This window comes from Rutilus rutilus (genome assembly GCF_951802725.1).
Source record: "Rutilus rutilus genome assembly, chromosome: 2".
Lineage (NCBI taxonomy): Eukaryota > Metazoa > Chordata > Actinopteri > Cypriniformes > Leuciscidae > Rutilus > Rutilus rutilus.
In genome coordinates this window covers 56,616,111-56,639,912 of record NC_140210.1, presented here as the reverse complement: position 1 = coordinate 56,639,912, position 23,802 = coordinate 56,616,111, and the positions used below count along the sequence as shown (strand labels likewise).

Sequence of the window (23,802 nt, the reverse complement as noted above, 5' to 3'; positions counted from 1 at the left end):
GAATCTGAAGGTTTTAAAATCACACACAGACATCAAGAATCTACATATGAATCTCAACAATGGTGACAATCAAACAAATGCTTAATGTTGCAGTGCATGATGGGAGCCACCAATCAGAACGCATCAATGGCTCACGTCATGCATTGCAGCATGAATAAATTATGCAGCTGAATTGTCCTGTAATTTTCATTGTTTTTTCTGTTTGTTTTTATTTTGCTATTGTTTTGTTCTGACTTTAGAAGCTTGTTTTTTGATGTTCAGAGTTGATCTGTTTGTCACTAGTTTGTTTATTGTCACCATTGTTGAGATTCATATGCTGATTCTTGATGTCTGTGTGTTTAAACACAATAACTTCTGAGCACAAAGTATTTTCAAAATTTTTCATATTGCTGTTGGATCTCAAACTATAGAATCTCAGAGCTACAATCACCAATATTAAAACGAGCCATCAAGCATATAGTCAAAGATTTAGACTCTGAATGATATCAATGAATCAGGACACTACATGATTGTGAGCAGGTCATGTTTTCTCTTGCAGTAACAAATGTGCTTTATAAACACAACGTTAGAACAGTCAGAGAAAAACTAATATTAACAAAAAAAAGGGTCAAGAGCCCAACTAAAGCAAACACGGATCACCATAATGGCAACTTGAAAAGAAACATTCCATAAAACATTACCGTCTAAACTTCTGTTGAATCTCAAGAACTTTTGTCGATGTATGACAGAAATAAAGTGGTAATAATTGGTAATAATAAGTGCAACAATGTGTAATGACTCAAAGTCAGTTGTAGTTCTTGTGTTTATCTTTTTTCTGTTATTGTTTTTTCTCTTTCCGTCAATGATTCTGCTTATTAACATCAGGTGTCTTCAATAATGCTCAATCATCACTTAATTAATCACTTAATTATCTCATTAACTTCAACACTGCTTCAGTGTTAACTTAATTATCTCATTAACTTCAACACTGCCTCAGTGTTAATTTTAACACCCTGTAGTGTGGACACATATGTACACTGAGGAGTGTTAATTTAACACTGGGGATTTTGCTGTGTATCTGTTACTGAGTAAAAAAATAATACAAAAAAATAATAATACAATGGGGGAAAAATCGCACTCCGGAAACTGCTGCAAGGGCGGGAGAACAAATGTACAAAAGAAAAAAAGTGATGCAACACCGTCGAAAGCGAACAGTATGGGCAATATTTGGATGTGCAGTAAACGACTGCGCGTGGTTGTCCTCGAGGATAGATATACAATTTGCAAAAAATGTGGATGCAAAGTGGCTGAAAAAGGAGGAAACACATAGAACACCATCCCTCTGGCAGATAAAGGTATGTCCCGTTTATATTTAGATGCAGAGTGAATCCCGGAATCCAATCATGCAAATTGAATTTACCAAAATTTTCGTATGCTTTTTTTCGTACTCGTCATTCAGTGGCTATGAATTGTCAAAACACCATTTAAAATGCTTGCTACGGATGCGAAAATACGGATGCGGTGTGGACCTCAACGCAGATGTCACGTAAGAGACGCAAACTGATGGATGGATAAATAAATCGAAAGTAGAGCTGTGCACTAAATCAAATCGCGACATGGTCTGTGAATATTAAAGCACAAAAAGACTGCTGATCTGCGTGTCTCTGTGGGAAGGAGCTGCGCTGCTTCGTCTATACATACTCAAGCTCAAGGTATTTTCAGTGTCTCACAAACAATACGAGGACATGAACACATGGACATTTCCAGAGCTGCTCTGAGAGAATGCCTAATGAGCATTTACATCATTTTATTTGTGAAAAACCAGTCAAATACACTCTGGAACAGGCCTTCACTACAACCCGTCAAAATAAAAGTTCGGTTTAACTAGGAGAAATTATGAAAGAAATCTATTATTGTAGACCTACAATAGAAAGCAATTCTCAGAATAATAACAACAACAACAATAATAAGACAATTTATTTAATTATTATTTAAGGAATATTTTTTGTCCATGATTTAATTTAATAAATCTGTTTGCAGCACTTCCCCAAAAAATAAAAGGATAAAAGTTTGAATTTTCATTTGATTACCGCCGTTTTTGATAATATATTTGTATTTATTAAAAAAAAGAAAAAATAGTTTTCTGAATAAAATACATTTCATGGGCCTCTATTATTCTTAAACATTTTAATAAATTATTGTGTTAAAAAAATAAGTTGTTGATCTGATTCATTATCAATTATTGAATTTAGTTGATTAGACAAGTTGTATTGAAATTTTAATAAACAAAACAAACCAAATGGTTTTCGAGTATGTTATAATAAAAGCATTTGTTCAACCAAAAAAAAACTGTTTTCATTCATTTAACTGTCATTTTATCTGATGATAATAATAATAATAACAACCATAATTTAATAATACAGTTTATTTATTTATTTAATAATTGATTAATACTGTAAACCGTGATCATTTCTGAGATGGTTATCATACTGTGAAAATCTACAACCTGGGAGAGTACCCCACCCCACCCGCCCCTGCGGTTTAAAAAGTAACTCAGTAACTTTTACTCTGAATAAATTTTAAATGAGCTACTTTTTACTTTTACTTGAGTAGATATTTAGACCTGTAATTTGACTTGTACGTAAGTAAAATTTCATTGAAGTAATAGTACTTTTACTTGAGTAGAATATTTTAGTACTCTTTCCACCTCTGCATGCCCCCACACATATTGCCTTTCCAAACAAAAAGTATCATACACAATTGTAACCAATGTATTGTTTTATGTGAATGATTAGGCAGTATTATTTTCAATTCATTTTGAAGCAAAAACTCTAGGCGACAACCTCAATTAGTCAAAAGTCTTGTGGACACATATTTAGTATGTGTTTTGTGGCCTTATTTTAGAAACTTTAATTTTTAGTTTTTTCAATAACCATGCATAAACATTATTCTCTCAAAAATACAAACATGTACATACATGTTGCTCACATATTATGGTGGCCCTGTTTGTGCTAAATAGAGTGCAATGACACCTTTGCCATTAATATGTTTATAAGCAACTGAAAAAAGCATAAATGTCAGGGCATGTCAAAACATCTCAAGGACCCCAAAAACACCTTAGACCACAGAGGGTTAAACAAAAAAAAGTTTCATTTCAGATTTCAGCTTCTATTTGAAGTTGGTTGAAGGTCAAAGAGTTAAATTTAGTTTGACATACTTGAGTTTCTGCAGCGAGCAGTTTGGATCATTTAGTTTGTGGTTGAGTAGCTTGACTCCTGATTGTTCTGGGTTATTGTAGCTCAGATCCAGCTCTCTCAGGTGTGAAGGGTTTGAACTCAGAGCTGAAGACACATAACCACAACCTTCCTTTGTCACCATACAGCCTGACAACCTGCAGATGGACAATGATTACTGAAATCTTTTTGTTTTGTGTAGGAGAGCACTACATTTTCTTTAACATAGTAGAGAGCAAATATAATTATTTTGTATATATTATGTATAGACAAAAATATTTAAGTCTAATTAAAATTATTTTTGTGCTTTTTACTTACAAGGTAGTGCAATATGAACTCTACTATCAGCTCATAATTTTTTTAAAAACTGACTATGTGTGGGTAAAATGACTGTTCTTAATAATAACTTAAAGCAGCCCTTACACACTGTACAAGTTCTAATTTATAGATATTTCAAGACTGCCTTGTTTGTTTGTTTTTGTTTGTTTTTTAATTTGGTCAGAAAAGGGTGGTCACCAAAACAACACTATAAAACTACTTACAACAAACTACATAGCTGAAGAAACTGTAAGGAAACTCATTTTATTAAACCATTCTGAGATCTTATAGAAATAGATTCTATGGGTTTCATATTACTTCCTCGTCCACTGTCAACTCTAAGTGTTTTCTAGGAAATGGCACACATAAAAGTTCCCTGTTATCTTTAAAATGTCTCTTGACTCTTAAACATACACGTGTTTATAGCAAATAGTAAAAGTGAAAGAAAATAGCGACATAATGCATTCATGCCACAATGCATGCTGGGAGTCATGGGCGAATCATGTTTATATAAACCACACTACAGAAAGAATGTCCCAATTTGTTCACCAACCTTAGTATCTCCAGCTGACAGTTTGGTCTCTTCAGTCCATCAGAGAGCAGCTTCACTCCTGAATCATGCAGGTCATTGTTACTCAGATCCAGATCTCTCAGGACACAGTTTGAGGATTGTAGAGCTGATGACAAACTCTCACAACATTGAGGAGTCAGATTACAGCCAGAAAGACTGGAACAAAGTAAATCAATTATTAGTCTTACTCTATACCTTCTTTCAAATGATTCAATTTCAAAATTCAAATTCCAAATAAAAAAATCAACTTAAATTTTAATTCCTCTCAGGGAACATAATGCTGCTTTTCAGAAAGATTCTCTTCATTGTAACACTCACAGCGCTTTCCTGCAGTTGATCACAGCTGGTTTCAGTCTTCTTCTACCCTCATCTGATGTGTTGTATTTCTTGAGGTCCAGCTCATCAAGCACCTCCTCTGACATCTGAAGCATGTAGGCAATTGTTGAGCAGTGAGCAGGAGAGAGTTTCTTCTCTGAGTGTTTGTCTGATTTCACAAACTCCTGAATCTCTCTGGACAGAGTCTGATCTTTCACTTCCAAAAGACAGAGGAACAGATTGATGGATCTCTCAGGGGAGAGTCCATGTCCATCTTTGATCTTCTCTTTAATGTACTGAGTGGTTCTCCTGATACTCTCTGAGTTGTTCTCTGTGTGTGTCAGTAGATCCTGTAAGAGTCTCTGATTGGACTCCACTGAGACACCCAGCAGGAACCGCAGGAACAAATCCAGATGTCCATTCTCACTCTCAAGAGCTTTATCAACTGCATTTTTTAGAAAGCTATAAATAACATCAAAAAACTTTAGTATGTCAACATTTTTTATTACATGGAGGTAAAATAGATATAAAGCAGCGAGGAACTCCTGAACGCTCAGATGAATGAAGCTGTAGACTTTCCTCTGATGGATCACAGATTCCTCCTTAAAGATCCCAGAATACACTGAGGCGTCAGTGATATCTATGCCGCTCTCTCTCAGGTCCTCCTCATAGAACATCACATTGCCCTTCATCAGCTGCTTGAAAGCCACTTCAGCAAGTTTCACAATCACTTCTCTGTTGGACTGCAGAAGTTTCTCTGGATCTCTCTCTTCACACTCCTGATTCCTCATGTTGATCTGAATCAGCAGGAAGTGGATGTACATTTCAGTCAGAGTTCGAGGGATTTCTGCACTCAGATCTTCTTCCAGGAGCTTCTGAAGCACAGTGGATGAGATCCAGCAGACGACGGGTATGTGACACATGATGTGGAGGCTTCTTGCTCTTCTGATGTGTGAGATGATTCTCCTGGCTTGATGGTCGTCACTGATTCTCTTCTGGAAATATTCCTCCTTCTGAGGATCATTGAATCCCTGAATCTCTGTCAGACGGTTGATGTATTTGGAGGGGATCTGATTGGCTGCTGCTGGTCTGGAGGTAATCCAGATGAGAGCAGAGGGAAGCAGATCTCCTTTTATGAGGTTTGACATCAACACACCCACTGATGAAGTCTCAGTCACATCAGAAACCTTCTGAGCGTCTGAAAACATCAGTGTGATTCTGCTTTCATCTAGACCATCCAAGATCAACAAAACTTTACACTCTTCATAAATCTTTGAGTCCAGATATTGGAGGTCCGGATAAAAGTCCAGCAGAAGTCTGTGAAGACTGTACTGATGATCTTTAATTAAGTTCAGCTCTCGAAATGGAAGCACAAACATGAAATCTACATCCTGATTGGCTTTTCCCTCGGCCCAGTCCAGAATGAACATCTCCACAGAGACGGTTTTTCCAATTCCAGCGATGCCTTTAGTAAGAACAGTCTTGATCTGCTCTTTCTCCTCACAACCTGGTTCAGGTGAGGCTTTAAAGATGTCATTGCAGAAGATTAGAGTGTCTTGTGAGTGTTGTGTTCTGGCAGTTTTCTCCATCTGTAAAACCTCATGTTCTTCATTCACTCCTCTCTCTCCCTCTATGATGTAGAGCTGTGTGTAGATCCTGTTCAGGAGGGTTTGATTCTCTTGGAATTTGATTCTTTCAAATAATCTCTCATATATCTTCTTCATGCTGCTTTTGTGCTGGTCTTTGACCCCCTGTAGTTGTCCAGTCTCCAGTGTGTGTGTTTTCAGGGCTGCTTCAGTTTTGTCCTGCCTGATATGAGTTTGATAGAGGGATATAGAGGACGGCACAGATGTGAGTAGCTCATGTATTTCCCTCTTGCTAAATTTTTTTTAAAAAGAATAAAGAGACAATGACTGCTGGAGACCAGAAACATATTGGTTACAAGATATCCCAGCTAACAGGAACGTTCTAATAACTTTGGCTATAATGTTCTGGCAAGGTTCTCTCAGTTATGAACAAACGTTCTTCCAGTAAACTTAACAGAATCTGCAACGGTCTCAAAATGTTAACACAAATACATTATTCATACATTATTTGTAGAAGGTGTTTCAAAAGTCCTCATAATGTTGGGAGAAAATGTTTAGAACAACATTCTTGAAAAATCCTTTAAACATTAGAATGACAACTAACTTCAGAGGAATCTGAATTAGGTTATTGTACCTAACTTTTCTCTTTAATTTATGTAAAGTTTCTGCAAGTGTAAGAATTAAACACTTTCAAAACAATGTTTATGAAATCATCATATTTTCATTAGTATTTGATGAATGTTCTCAAAATGTTGGCAGTAAACATTTTTTGAACATCATTCTTTGAGTCCAGATCTTGAAGGTCTAGATGAAAGTTCAGCAGAAGTCTGTGAGGACTGTACTGATGATCTTATATTAGATATTAAGGATCACTAACTTTCTGACTTAAAAATGGCTTGAGGTTGGACACTACACAGCAAAATCCCGTTTCATTGACTCCTTACACCCTGAAGGCATTTTTACTATTACACAAGAGTTTGTCAACAGCTGAATTTGTTTATTACGTTTTTAATTACTGCTTCAATTCCATAATTATTAATGTCAGACATGAAACTGCAGAAAAAAAGAAAAAAAAACTGCTGTAAAATCTGGCACAAGTGGAAAGATTATCTGGCCCACATGTAGCGTGGAATGACGGCCCTTGGGCGGACCGCTCCTGTTTGCCAGATCTGGGCCACAAGCAGGCCATAGCAATGCCACATGTCAGCAAGAGCAAAGAAATAAACCACAACTGGACCTTATCTGAGCCACAAAATCTGTGTATATTAAATATGAAGTCATCTCAGCCTTAATAAGCCTGTTAACAAGCAGAATCACTGAAAGAAAGAAGATAACAGAAAAAGAGACGAGCAGAAACACAACTACAACTGACTTCAGATACAGTCTTAGATGAAATTATCTTTTTTTTTCATAGTCTTAGCATTTTGTTATGTTCTTGTAATGGTTTCTGTAGATAATTTTATTTTTGTTACCAGAATGTTCTCCTAAAAGGAAGGATCACAGTTTCTAAAAACATTTTAAACATGTTTAGTGATAACATTGATAGAACATTATCCCCTAACATTCTAAAGTTTTAGCGGGAAGTTTCCCAGCAGACACAGGACTGAACCTCTTAAAAGAGTTTGTTTGAAAGTAATAGTTTGGTTTGCTCACCATTTTGGAGGCAGTGTTTGCTTTAGTTGGGCTCTTTGACCTTGACCATTTTCATGTTAGTTTTTCTCTGGCTGTTATATAGCAAGACAAAATATGATCAAGTATGTTGGCCACTCGTCGATAGTAAAATAAAGGCGTAAATAGAGTATATAGTTTAAATAAAGGTGTGCATCACTTAATGCTCAATCATCACATAATTAATCACTTCATTATCTCATTAACTTTAAAGGGGTCATATAATGGTAAATGCACTTTTACAAATTGATTGTACTGAAATGTGTGTTGGCAGTGCCTGTACACAACCATCATATAAAAATCCATCCAGTGGTGTTTTTTTAATCTCCTTATATGTTTTCCCCCCGTCTCAAATCGAGCCGTCTGACCGTGTGATGGACATTGTTGATACACTGGAGCAGAATGGCGTCTAAGCGATTGTGGTGTTCTGTTCTTGGGTGTAATAATGAACACAGCAGTCATTTTGATGTTCCTAAATCCGAACCGCTGAAGACACAGTGGCTTAGTTTTGTTTTCGAAGGGAATATTCCCCACGATCAACAGCAATGCTTTCATGTTTGCGCAAATCATTTCTCACCAGACTGCTTTATAAAGGAGGGTCAGTATAAGGCTGGTTTTGCTAAGAAGCTGCTCCTGAAAAAAAGGATCGGTACCAACTATTTGTGTTCCTGCTGCACCTCCAGAAGAAGAAGTGAGTGTAACGTTTTATTAACCTTTATATTAATCTTTACAAATCGCTTGCACGCTTCACGATGAATGGGGCTAAGGTTTACTCTCAGGGTACATTACGGCATGTTTTTTATGTACAACGTTCTCAATATTTCATAATCCCAAGTTTATAATGAACAACACGTTATGGTTATTGTGTTATTACAAACTGTGTACGCACAGAACAGAGGGGTGGGGTGAGCAAAGCTCATTATTATTTAAAGACACATGCACTTAAATGGCGTGCTGAAAACAGAGCTGTTTTTGACCAGGTAAAATGAATTTTCTTACAATACTGATGAGAATTTTTAATTAAAGTGTATTACAAACTTTTCATTTAGACCCTAAAGAATCATAGTAACTTGTACAACAATGGCATATGACCCCTTTAACACGGATTCAGAGTTCTATAACTCTCCGTACACTCTCAGAAAATAAAGTACATAATTGTACCTTTAGGGGTACAATGGCTTGTCACTGGGGCTGTACCCTCAAGGGTACAAAAATGGACCCTTCAAAAATGGTACAAAATTGGCTTTGACAGGGTACAATCGTTGACTATAATGAGATTGATTAATATAATATATATTATATTATTAATATAATTAATATATATATATATTACACACACGCTGAATTAAAATCAAAAGTTATTAAGTCCTTTTCATTTTCACATTTTCCAACATTTCATTTTAAACACAATTTCTAACTGTGACATATAAATTATCATCAACTGAGTAAGGAGAAGTAACGTTTTTCCCTTGTCAATGTTGAAAAATAGTAGAAGTAACGTTTTTCCCTTGTCAATGTTGAAAAATATGTAATTGGTGTTGTAATGTCATGTAATGTTTTTCTCCAACTCTGTATTTTTGGCTTTGCTAAGTGGACCAAAATGTGCCGATTACTTTAGTGAGAGAAACAGCTGATGAATATTATTGGCAATAAAAGTGTACAGCATGGAAGCTCAGATAACCCAGCTTAACTTCACATTTTACTGTCCTGTTGGAAAATACTTATTTTACTGCTAACAGTGTTACGATAACAGGACCGTGTGCCTATCAAGTGACCAATAATGCTTACTTTCAGAATTTGCATAAATAAAGTGTAACTTATTTGTTTGTATTGCTTCACTACTGTGCACACAAAAGGTGTAATTTGGTAATTCACAGGGTAAAAGCCTATTGTAAACTTTGCTTTGTTTTTCCCACAAGCTCAAATTATGGATATCAGCACTACAATGACAAACTAAAAAGTCAATTTGGTCGAATTTGAGCAGATTGCTTATCTAATTGAACAAAGTGAGGACTCTTGATCCTCACCTGTCTATGTCTTTATAAACTTAATCTATTATGAATTTTATAATGAACTGTGGTACAGAAACAGTGACAATGTTACACACTCATGGCTTACATTTCCCATGTCATAATAATATTTGCAATAACATATTGTTTTACTGAATAAGAATAATTGTTTTACTTTTATCTCAGACGACGACATCTTTGTCCTGTGTCGGCCACCGTAACTTCTCTATGTGCTTCGAAAGGGAGGGGTGAGCAGGTCAGGAACATGTCTAGAGGGGTGGCACGGGGTGGCACGGGGTGGCACGGGGTGGCACGGGACAATGCCCAATACCATTGGATCAGAGCGCTGTCAATCACTGCTTGATTTGCGATACGCAAAGCGGAATCACAGGTCCGCATTATTCAAACAGGAGGAGAGAGAGAGACACCTCGACACATCACTGTTTATGGTATATACACGCTCAATTACAGTATATATTTTTAAATATCACACCGTATGTTATTACTTTCATGTGTGACTGATCAAGCTATTGTATGTCGCCTCACTGGTTCTTGGTCCCCCCCCCCCCCCCCTGTGTCCTCCCATTTATAAAATCCTAGAATCGCCCCTGGAGAGGTGACTGAGCTGTTGGTTAAAATTCGCAACCTCAACACTAGATGCCGCTAAAATTTACACAATGCACCTTTAGCAGGAGTTTTTTGGCAGCCAATCACGCCATGCCTCTTGTCTTTTTCAAATACTGCATTCACCGCACCTTTAACTTGTTATTAATAACCAGATTGACTTTATTTCTGTCAGACGTCTACAGAAGTTCTTATTGAGAATAAACAGGTTTTAGTGTTGATGTGTATAAGACTGTAAGTAAATGCACGTCATCCAAAACTTGATCAGATCAGTACTTGATGATTATGTCATCGTCAATAAACATCTGATAGAAACAGGAAGTAACTATGGCAAATACACACCTACAACAGTCACGTGTGTTAAGAAGCAACACAGGTTGTGTGTTAAAGCTTGCGCCACACCACCATGGGGGGTGGTGTGGCGCAATGGATAAGACACATGCCTTTGGTGTGAGAGACCCGGGTTCGAATCCACTGTGAGACACCAATGTGTCCCTGAGCAAGACACTTAACCCCTAGTTGCTCCAGAGGCGTGCGACCTCTGACATATATAGCAATTGTAAGTCGCTTTGGATAAAAGCGTCAGCTAAATTAATAAATGTAAATGTAAAATGTAAATGTAAAGCTGCAGTCCGCAGTTTTTCCTCTTTGTCGCCATCTCTGTTCGAAATCTGCAATTGGAGTTATTTGCGGAATTATCAACTTTACGTGCGTTGTGCCTCGGCATAGCACTACGCGGATGAATCCAATGTTTTGAAGAGAAAGTGGTGGTGTGGATACTGTCATTCGCAATCAATCAATCAATTGGAAGTATGACCAACATAATAATTTTCACCGGAAAATATCGTCTGAACAAGTAAGTAACATCCACTTTTGTTCTGCCCAACTAATGTTAAGGGGAAAAAAGCATTGCAGTAAATCGCGCTGATTAAATCTAACGATCGCTTATCATATCACGTCAAACCGTGCAAATTATACTTTGTTTTCAAATTGTTAATGATGACAACATCAGCATTGCATGACTACATTTAATGCCCTCCCGGGCCGGTTGCAGTCTCTTTTTTCCTCCGAAGTCTTTCATGTTTTACAACGGGTGAATCTCCAGTTGTCACTGCGGTGATTATAGTTTGAACCTTTCTGGATCCGCCATCAAATTGATAAGTTTAATTAAATCAAGTGCTGTGAGAAAAGGCTATAAATCTCCACCTCCAACATCCTCACACGCAACATAGCCGACTAGCCGAGACTCTTCTTTATGTGTACAGATGTGACGTAATGACGCAAAGACATGCTCGAATTTCCCGCGGAAATCCACCAGTACCACTGGAATTAAATACATTATTACTAGGGCTGGGACGGTATGGATTTTTTCTTACCGCGGTTGAAAAGCAAGAAATTCCCGCAGTATTGCGGTAAACCGCTTTAAACCTCAACCCCCCTCCCCACCCTCCCCAAGTTTTTTTTTTTCTGCGACGTTGCGGCTGGAACAACAAACAAAGTGTCAATGATAATCTCAGGTAGTGTTTATGTGCTTTATTTAATGTTAAAAGCATGCAATGTGACTTTGAATATTGTTTAGTGCTCCAGCTTTGTAGCTGTAAAAGCAACAATGGATAATTCACCTCAGATCTTGAAATTAAACAAATGGAAACAAGAACGTTCAAACTGTGAACATACAAGTGTATTCTTTGACAAATATTGTTTTAGTAACTCAGTAGCCTATGTATTTTTAATAATGTTTAAATGGTGTAATATTTGTGAATTTGATTATGTAGCCTACTTATCCATTTTCTTGCAAGTGCCGTCAAGATTACTAGCTGGTGCTGTGAGTGTGCACTTGCCGCGACTCCGCGAGGGTTGACAAATGCGGTCTTCACATGAGAGAATTCTGTTAAATAAGCACGTGCAATTAAAAGCTGAGGTCCTGCTTTTACTTTTTTTTTTTTATTTACGGCTTGGACGCGGCGTCCGTCATAAAATGGACTAGGCGCCTATCTTTATCGAAGCGGCGCTGAGAGACGCTTCTGAAACGCGCCGCGTCGTGGCTGTTGTAAACAAGCATTGACTAGAGTGGGCGCGATCAGCTCCGGTAGCTGCGTCTCAGCCGTAACACGCCACAGAGTGTAAATAAGGGGTTATAGTAAATAGCCTACGAATGGAATGTTATTATGTGTCATGAAACAACTTGCGAACTTGCGAAAGGTCGGATTTGTTCCATCTTTTGATGATAAGTTTTGTTTAGAAAACCTTGAATCCATGTAAGACACAATGTTATTAGACACAATCCATGTCATTAGAATCAATGAATCCATGTCATTAGACACAACGTGAACACATGTGAAGGCCAGTGTTTATTTATTTTTTTCTTTGCGGTGATGACGGTGACTAGCTCAGACCCGCGGTAGGTGTCACGTGACCGCGGTATTGCGGTAATGCGGTAACCGTCCCAGCCCTAATTATTACAAGCTTACCATTTTGAATCGAGCTACGGCAAGCAGATAGTTTTGAACACTGGCTGGTTATGTACTTGCTCAAAAATGTATTTTGGATAATTTTTAACCCAAAAAAGCTACGGACTGCAGCTTTAAACTGTCCCTGAACACACACACTATATGTGTTAAAAACGGACACAACATGTATCATTTTTAACACATCTTTTTTTACAGGTTGTGTTGTTTTACAGACATAAGAGTGTGCCGTTTATAAGAGTGCGCTGACACTCACCATCAATGTGCATTGTATGCAGTGTTTGCTATGTTCTCAAACAAACAGGCCTGTGTAAATAAAAGTTAGTTATATACAATAGTTGTCAGTTCCCAGCAAGCAATAGCCGTCATTTCAACATCTTGGTTAAATATAGACTTGATATATTTCAGCTATGTGTAACCCACCTCTAGCCAAAATAACATTGAATCTAGTTACATGTCATTTTTTCCAAAATAGCTTGCAAGATGTATGATATTCTATCATGTAGGAACAGTCAACTGTGATTACAAGGTGTTTGGTTTCATTTCTTTGACATGTTCTATGTGTAGGCTGTGCGTAGCCATGATTTCGCTCATAGTCAGACCAGTTATTTGTAGCCCACTTATAGTCAAAACTGATTAATTGTAGTTTTTTTTGGCCAGGCAGCGCATGAGATGGTTGATATCCCATTATGTTCGCATTGGTAATAATATCTACAAGGTGCAAGTGTCATTTCATGACATGATCGATCTGTAGATTTAGCTCTGAATTGGACGGGCTATGTGCAGTCTGATTTTTGCCCACCCGGCAAAATCGAGGCAATCAGTTGTCAACGTTTAACGGCTTGGCTAGAGCCCTGATTTAGACCAGCGATTAGTATAGCCAAAATAGTCTTAAAATTGTTTACATGTTTGTCGCCCACGCAGCTTCATGTTTGCTGTCACACATAACATTCATACACAATCTACGATATTATTTGAATGTCTTTCATTTTAAATAAAATAAAAATGCAATTACATTTCTCAACCGCTAAATGGCAACAGCCCTACTGAGAAATGACTACTGGCAACGCGAGGCTTGATAGTTAGTAGAGATCACTGCTCTCGCGATAAACACTTCCACCATTTTCAATCATTTTAAACCAGACAGAGCATTGCATTCACTTATCTGTCGGTCGAAGAGAACAGGTAAAAGACATTCCTACTTTTGTCTTGTAAGTATCTGTGTTTTCGTTTTGACATGCGCTCATTTTTTATCTACATTATTTGTTGTTGTTGGAATCGTTACATTTTAGCAGGTAACAGTGTAGAGCAAGCCTGTGCATGGTAACATGGTACATGCATGTGAACTGTAACCCGTTTCCATGTGCCCTTAAACTCGAATTATCTGAATTCAAAGGGGTAAACTTGAAACATGTGCAACCTAATATAATGTGTTATGAAAGCCACAAATATCTTTTACTCTTTTCTTTAGATCATTATGATATGAAAATAGGACTTTTTAACTTGGCAAGTTTATTTGTATAGCACATTTCAACAACAAGGCAATATAAAAATACAATATAAGAAAATAAGAAAACAATTAAAACACTTTAAAATACTTAAACAAAAACAAGATAAAACCGAAGAGTAAAAGTTACAGTGCAGTGTAAGAAAGTAATATTTTTTCCAATTAATAAAAGGTAGTGGCAAACAAAAGTACGTATTTTCAAATCAGTTCTTTGACAGACAAGAAGCCGGCGTAAAGACCTCAGAACTGGAGAGATGTGATCCACTATGAGATCCATGTGACGTGTTTAAGTATACTTACATGTACAATAGTCATATATGGGTAAGTGATAAATGCCTTAAAATTTAGGAAAAAAAACTAAAATGAAATAAAACTAAAAGTTGTTTTTACCATCATTATGATGATATTTAGAAATCTACTGTATATTTTAATTTCAAGTCATATGATGTTAGTAGTCTTATGCGGTAACAGTGATGCACATTAAATTATGATGGAATTGGGGGGTATAGAAATAAAACCAATTAATAATTTATTCCCTGTTGAGAGTTAGAGAATAAATAAACCAAACTTTACAGTTATGTAAGTTATACCTAGCTATATATACTTGTTGTTTAAAATATTTTATTTTCATTTCATTCTTTATATTTTGATTACCTGAACTTAATTTCCAATATTTTTTATTATAATCTTTATACATTTTTTTTAATTATATTTATAATATTTTATTTTCATAATTGTAATTGTATAATTAATAAGTGTCATAATTGTATATTTTTTCATTTGTTATTATCTTAAGTTGTTAATTTTTCTATTGTTCTTAATAAAACTTTTATATATATTTCTTTTTTGGATGGATTGTCATGTATGTGTGTTATATTTGAGTAAACAGAATTGTTGTATTTTGTTGTCTATTATATGTAGTCATTCATTTGCTGTCTATTTGATGACTAGTCTATTCTTGGTCTATTAAATTTTCACTGACAGCCCAAAATTAGCCTTGTTTTAGCCTAGATGTCAGGGCTGTGTTTGGACGGCTATTAGACGTCTTTTAAACGCAAAATTGCTTGCTGGGTTGCTAACTTTTCTCAAAAGCAGCATTATCAATTAGGGGTTGAAACATGAATATTTGAATAATGTACAGTGAGTCTGTTCAGTCATTGAGTAAGCTTGAAACATTTAATTGTACTTTTTGTGCACATGCAGTCTGTACTTGACTATTGATTAAATGTTTTGTTTTTTCACTTTATTTTGAAAATTATACATCTGAGTATACATGTATTGTGTTAAATTTGACTCAGCGTCTCTTTTTAGAGTGCAAATCCATTAATTTCAGGAACACTGAATAAACGTCTAAATCGAAAGACTGGGTGTTTTATGAAGTAGGAACTGCATTTTAACGGGGAAATGACACCTATGGCCATTCCGATGGGTCGTTTCTCCAGGCAAAGATACTGTACGGCCAATCCGACCCAATACGGTTCAGTTTTTTAAGTATCTTGCTCTGTCGAGCAGCAGAAGTGATTCTACGTAGGCTATACGAGGTTAACAACCTCCGTGAAGTTGGCACCCCATAAAACGAAATAATCTCCAAAACTATGCCATTCGTTTGTGCCGCAAAAATGAACGTTTGTGCTGGTTTGGTGTTTGAGATATTGAACATAATTTTTTTGGTTGTACGACGTCACTCTCCACCCCATGTCGTCTAAATCGCACAAAAACTGTGTCGTTCGCTTGTGCTCGGTTTGTGACGATTTGTGCCATTAAAATTAACATTGTATCTATATCACCTCCTTTAGAAATGACAAATATAATTTGGGGCAGTGACGTCACTCTCCACTCCACCTCATCTTAATCGCACCAAACCGGTGTTGTTCGTTTGTGCTCGATTTGTGCCGTTGAAAGAAACATTGCAACTGATCCCCTCTTAAACATAAAAAAAAGAATCTTTTTAAGTACAGTTACATAACTGTCCACCTCATCTAGCGTGACTGATGCTTTAATTTTGTATTAAAATAAAATAAAATAACCAATAATTGTTTTTTGTTGTTGTTGTTTTTTTAATTGTGTGTAGTGTCTTAAGTTTTCTGAATACTTTTAACAGCTTACAGATATTTAAAGTCTTTCTGCCCCCATAGCCTACAGCCAGAGTAGTGACAGTACATTACATATCTATGTGCATTGGTGATTATATAAAAGCCAAATGTCAAAAGCACAAATCTAAACTAAAACATTCCCATATCTAAAGAAAAGAACAATGACAGCTGAGGCCCTGTGCGAGCACAAGCAAACCAGACAGGTTTGTAGACGAGATGGATGGAGAGCGCGGCTTGCTTGTGTGATGTCACTAACCAAAAACGATCTTGTGATGTCTAAAGAATGGAAACATTTATGATGGTTCTTTCTACGGCACAAAACAGCACAAACAAAAAGCACTGGTTTGGGGCGATTTGGACGGCATGAACTGACGTCACTGTCCCGAATCTAATGTGTTATTTCAAATAAGGGGGAAAAGATACAATGTTCATCGTAACGGCGCAAACTTGCGGCACAAATCAGCACAAACGAATGGCATAGTTTTGGAGATTATTTCGTTTTATGGGGTGCCAACTTCACGGAGGTGGGTTAACACCATGCTTTTCCAGTCAGGGGACAGGAGTGTTTTCCCCCACGGCCCCAGCTGACACGACACTGAGCAAGTCTATAGGACACAGCAGATGTTAACTGAAACCAATATGCTGAAACCTGTAACCTGAACATTTTCAACTAAAATCAGCAGCAGATGATTTACATCGTTGTGACATTTGAATATAGTGATTTTTAGACTGATAATCAAGACAACACAATTGACTCATGTTCATCCATCTACAGTGATGTTATTATATAAAAAAAATCAATACCATTGTTCAAAGTGTCTAAAATGAATATGTGAACATTCCGTCATCATTCACTATTTCGATGCATTGATGACGTTCTCCCCAGAATAGTCCAAACTGCTCATACATCGGGAATGAATAAAGGCCATGAAGAGTTTGTAAAGGCGAGTGAATGAATAATGAAATAAAATTTACTATGAATTTATATATTTACATATTTACAATATTTACATAAGGTCTCATGGCCTCGAAAGGTTTGGAATATAGTGCACAACCTCGCATGGACTACTTTTACGATGTCTTTATGGTCATTTTTTAAACTTGAAAGCCCCCATTCACTTGGAATGTATTGAACATTCTTCAGAACTAAAATCGTCGGTGTTTCTGCCATTTTGGTCAGACATTTTCACATTAAACTGTTGAAATGAAAATGATATCCGACTTTGAAACTCCATGTGAAGGAGAGCAGAAACAGAAGCTTATTTTTATATACCTACCTATATGGTTTCATGAAGAAAAGGTTCTAAACTTACCAGAAAATATGCTCCCTTTGAACAACCAGTGTTTACAAGTTTAAAGACTCGAGATGCCGTCTCTTCCTTATCTCCTCTTTTGCTTTCGATTCTAGGAACTTGGTTAAAGTGAGACTTTGTCCTCCCTCTAGTGGCGCAAAACGTCATCACATTCTCAGGACATGAAGAAAGGGGCGGGGCTACAGTGTCGCTCCGCCCCATTCTTACTCTGATTGGCTCGGTCGTCTTTCATAGGCATACATGATAGAAAACGTGTTCGGAATTGTCTTTGCACAGGCAATACAACACTAACCTACATCCTGCAATGGCTAGAGAAATTAATTAATACCAATAAAATATTACTCCAGTAAAAGAAAGGTTTCTAAGTAAGGAAGTAAGACAGACCTAAATTAGGTTAGAGCCTCCCCTTACGGAACATATATTTCTATATATTTATGATCAATACATTATGGTGTAAATATACTGAAAAATATATTGAATAATATATTGTGTTACAATATATATATATATATACACAGTATATTTACACTTTAGTGAAAACGATTGCCCTAAATTTCTCAAGGATGTTTTTAGTGTTGGCACAATGACAGACTGTGCATTTATTCGTATGTATTAAAATCTTTGCGCATGTCTGAAACATAACTGAATAAATAATAAAAATAATAAAAAAATTATTTAAAAAAAATCACTGCAAAACAGTAGTTAGTAGGGTTATAGGAATGGAAAATCTATGGGGGGGGGGGATCCTTTTGTCTCAAAATGTGTTGCACCCCTCTCTGATAAATGTAAATAATAATAATTATTATTATAAATATTATAATAAATAACAATACACTTTTGCCACTAACAATAATAATACACATTATTATTATTATTATTATTATTATTTTATTTATTTATTTTGGCGGTAGCAGGTGAAGTGGTACTGTAGGTCCAGCAGTTCCCCGCGAGTCTTCAAACTACACGAGCAGCCAGCAGGTAACATTAAGCTAATACGGAGAAGTATATAACCTAATACTAATAATAAAAATAAAATAAAAAACATTTATCCAACCATGCCACTGTACACTGTAAACTATACAGCTAGTGGAAGGAAATTTTAAGTCCATGTCCAACTCTAAATTGTAAGGAATTTATATTTTTGATTTCATAGTAACACTTTACAATAAGGTTTATTTGTTTATTATTCATATTATCTAACATGAACTAACCATGAGAAACACATTTGTTAGGCTACTGTAGGCCTTTTAATAATACAACTGTTAATTGTTTGTTCATGTTATGTCACAGTCAGTGCATTAACTAATGTTAACAAATACATTGAATTTAATAACGGTTTAGTAAATGCTGAAATTAATATTAACTAAGGTTAATAAATGCTGTAGAAGTGCAGTTCATTATTAGTTCATGTTAACAAATTTAACTAATGAAACCTTATTGTAAAGTGTTACTGATTTCATGATAGCTAACACTTTCATGAATACAATACAATTTATAACATCAACATAACTAACATGAATTCCTCATAATTACCTTCTTGATTCTCACTGTTTTGTTTGGTAAAGTAAATAATATTTAGTAATATTATCATTTTCCCTATTTTTGTTTGATGTGTTATGCATTCTAATTGTATTAACATCTTTTCATTGGTAATGTAGACTCTGACCTACTGCTGCTGTCCATCAAGCCAGATATTACAATTAATTGTGAGGAAGTCATTAAAATGTATAAAAACACAGCAGACAGACGGGTACTGCTTTAAATACAGGTGATTTATTTAATAAATAAATGTAAAATAAAAAAGTGCCCTTTTTGGTCCTTCCGCCCCTGCCCCTGAGGAGGTCTGTGCACGCCACTGGTGTGAAGTAGTCTTCAGGTGCTTCCAGTATGGCTTTTACGTCTTTCTGCTGGTCTTGTGTGAGACCCAGGTTGTGCTTATATAAGTGTCGGCACTCACTGCCCATTAGCCTTCTTAGTGTCGCCGCTTGCACATCCGCATCTTTCTCACATTGTCCGGTCGCCAGCAAGTAATCATCAAACTCTGCTCGAAAACTTGCCTAATTGCTGCTCAAGTCACCAGACATCTTCATCGGTTAGCGATGGGCTACATAAGCTCACTTTTCACCTAGTCTATCTGACACCATGTTGCATGTTGGTGAATAAGGACGCTACACAAACTGTGGGTTAAGAACCGTGTATTGATGTATTACAGATACCCAATTTCCCCACAGGGTGGAGCTGCTGCCTAAGCGGTACAACAGGATACCCTGGAACATACACCCTAAAGCCTGTTTTATGCTTCTGCGTCGAACTGCCGCCGTAGCTACGTCGTAGGCTGTGTGTAGCGCGCGTACCCTACGGCGTACCCTGACGTGCACCTCTCCAAAAATGTAACAACGCGTCAATTCTACGCGGACACAAGCGCTGTGATTGGTCTGCCAGAACCCCTCCCTCGGGGTTTCACACGCTCCCTAGGTACGCGTCAACGCGGACAACGACACAGAAGTATAAATTAAAACCAACACGTTGCCTACGGCGTATAGGCTCCGGCGTAGGTCCGACGCAGAAGTATAATGAGGCCTTAAGTCAGTGGCTGCGTCCGAAACCGCGTACTCAATGAGTAGGTACTTATTTTCAATGAGTACTTACTTAACGAGCGCTAAAAGAGTAGGTACTTTATAGCCAAATCTCGTTGAGTATGAATGCGAACCGGACATCTACCATGTTGACGTTATCATGTGACCTACGACGCATTATCACAAGCGCAACAACTTAAAAGATTTGAACGACACGTTTAATTCATCTATCTGTAAATATTGATATTGATTAAAATTGCTCATTTTGAAGAAACTGCTGCCCATTTATTTTGTGAAAACATTTAGGGTTGATTAAAGTTCTTATATTTAACCCTACTAATGTGACCCACCGTTTTATCCTTACAATATTATTTATTTTTATTACGAAATCCCAAAATGGTCATCTCTTGAATGTTGTTAATTTCTTTATTTTATATCCAAACATTTTTATCCACAAGCAAAAGTGGCTAACTGCTTTATGTTTTCCTCTTTTTCTTGTTGAATTTAACTCTCGTTTCATCCCTCAGGCCTAGGCCTATAAATATTTATTTTTTTAAATGCATTTTTAAATGTATTATAATGAATTATTTAAGAAAAAATATATTAAAATATTCAACCTTGTACTAGGTTATTTTTTCCTGTGTAAAAAATCTCATATTATGTATGCAAACCCATGATATATATATATATATATATATATATATATATATATATATACATACATACACCTCATAACATCAGTAACTCAACAGCCCTACCTAGAACGGGTTTCCTCAGCATTTGTAATGTCTGCACAAAGGGCAGCTGTGCAAAGATTTGCCTTTGGAGAAAACTGTTGATTTTATACTCCAAAAAATTTAAGTATCATTAATATTAAAAATTAATATTACCCCAGAATGAATTGCATTGATATCCCACCCCAAAACATACAATAATAACAACGATAAATGCTGACCAAAACTTAATTATATTACTTTTTACTGAAAATAGTAGTAAAAAGTATATAGTGAACATATCTACATTTGCATTCAAACAATTAAATAAAGCATTAATTAAATAATTATATTGTATTTACTGACAACAATGAGAAATATTAATAAATTAGTAAAAGAATGAATGAAAGTCACCATCACACAATAAACAAATGCATATACAAGTCAACACATGAAACAAAGCTTTATTCAAACTACAATCATGTATGTAGGCTGAAGGCGCTGAGGTTGTTGCGTGTTGTGTTGTGCTTCACAATCTGAGGCAATAAGGGCAGGTGGAGTGATGCAGGGTCCCGTAAGGGCAGGTGGAGTGATGGAGGGACTCGTAAGGGCTGGTCTCGCATGGGCAGGTGGAGTGATGGAGGGACTCGTAAGGGCTGGTCTCGTAAGGGCTGGTGGAGTGATGGAGGGACTCATGGCACCATCTCCAGGATTCAGCTCTGGGCTCCTCATCCTCAGCACTCACACCAGCCTGCTGACATTTCAGATTCTACAAAATGCACAAGCATAACACAAAAGCAGTCATTTTAACCACACAATGTCATATGATTTCAGTATTATTTAGAAGACAAAACCACTTTTTTTCACAAACGCCGCCATCATCTTCCCTTGCAGGTCCTGCTCCACCACAAAAGCTGTGCAGCTAATGCACAGAAATCAAGAATCAGAAAAGTGCTGTAATAGCTCTGTTTGGAATTACAATAATTAGTTATTGTTATTAATTTCTGTGGTATACTCACTCAAAGCCTTTGATGGCAGCATTCAGCTTCATGAGCCACTCTCCACCAGATAAAAACACATCTGTTCATCTGACCCTGTAACATCCAGACAAGATTCACATTACCTCTGTGATTTATGAGCTTGTTTTAACTTTTTATCCAACATAAATGTTCCTCAATTTATCAACAGTACTAATGGACAAATAAAATAGATAACTTATGTTTAGTTACTTTATAGTTTTGTTCTACATAATAGCACACATTCATCACTCAGATGTCTATTTCATGTTGTGATGTGCTCTTCTGCAATACTTACTGAAGATTTTCCTGTCAGAAGTAAATAGACATTTAAAATAAGCGTCTTTAGGATGTATATGGTTTATGTAAATCCACTTTAGAGACGTAACTTACGTGTCCTTACTGGAGCTCGCCTGTTAGCTAACGTTATACATAATAAAACGTGTTTTTACAGCAAAATCACAACTATACTACACTGTGTAACGTCTTTACACCTTCAACAATTCAACAGTTTACTCTACAGTAGTTCAACACATGCAATTTTAACACAAGGACCCGTGTTTACTCACATTTGAAAGCACCCGCGTCGCTGATCTCTGCGATGTTTGATAATGACGTATCCTCTCGCGTGGCCTCCTGGGATAGAAAAGTATTCATCTTCGAGCTCTTCAAAATCTGGGTTGAAGCAGTAAGCCATCCGGGAACTTCTCGCCTACTCTTTTATGAGTACTGAGGTTTCGGACATACTACTCCGTTCACGTACTGTTTTCCCCTACTATATAGTAGGAAAGTAGGCATATTCGGACGCACTATAAGTATATGTACGCCCGAATCTCGCGATAATTAGTACGTCACTCTGGTAATTCTCGCCTACTCTTTTATGGATACTAAGGATTCGGACATACTTATTCGCTCGCCTACTGCTTTTTCCATACTATATAGTAGGGAAATATGCGGTTTCGGACGCAGCCAGTGTTTCCCAAACCTGTCCTGGAGTACCCCCAACACTGCACATTGTCTTTGTCTCCCTAATCAAACACACCTGATTCAACTCATCAGCTCATTATCACATAGGTTACTCCAGTACAGGTTTGGGAACCACTGCCCTAAGTAAATAATAGCTGTACATCGTTTAACCATGCAAAGCCACATGTCCTATTCATCATGTTCATGTTTTTGTCTGTTTGACAGGACTATCCAAATGTGTGTATCTTGTATTAGAGCAGTTAAAATTTGTGCTTTGAGTACAATTCTCTCATACTGACCACTGGATGTTCTACATGGCACTTCATGGCAAATAACTCTCTAAGGATTTGAGAATTTTAATTGTTGCTCTCCACAAAGATGGCCTTAGGCTATACGAAGACTGGTAACACCCTGAAACTGATTTACAGTACAGGCCAGGGTCATACAGAGGTGTTTCACTGGGAACAGGCCTCGCAAGGGGCAATCAAATAAGTTGAGTCCTCGTGCTGTGCGTCAGGTGCAGAAGCTGGCTGAAAACACAGACGCATGAGTGCTGCCAGCATTGCTTTAGAGGTTGCAGAAGCGGAAGGTCAGCTTGTCAGCGCTCAGACCATACACCGCACACTGAAACAAGTCCGTTTGCATGGCCGTCGTCCCAGAAGGAAGCCTCTTCTGAAGCTGGCTCACAAGATGGCCTGCAAATAGTTTGCTGAAAGCAACCTGTCCAAGAGCCTGAATTACTGGAACCATGTCCTGTGGTCTGATGAGACTAAGATAAACTAGTTTGGCTCAGATGGTGTCCAGCATGTGTGGCGATGCCCTGGTGAGGAGTACCAAGAACATTGAG

The 23,802-nt window shown here is 36.9% G+C and overlaps 1 protein-coding gene across 1 annotated transcript in view; it reads right to left on the bottom strand.

Moving 5' to 3' along the window:
• Window positions 1–23,802, bottom strand: part of LOC311279843 (NLR family CARD domain-containing protein 3-like) — a gene marked incomplete at its 5' end in the record, with an annotated part of 108,109 nt that overhangs the window by 24,991 nt on the left and 59,316 nt on the right. The window contains 3 exons of the mRNA XM_084391612.1: window positions 3,197–3,370; window positions 4,084–4,257; window positions 4,420–6,294. Coding sequence (XP_084247738.1) covers window positions 3,197–3,370; window positions 4,084–4,257; window positions 4,420–6,294 — 2,223 coding nt within the window. The remainder of the gene's footprint in view (window positions 1–3,196; window positions 3,371–4,083; window positions 4,258–4,419; window positions 6,295–23,802) is intronic.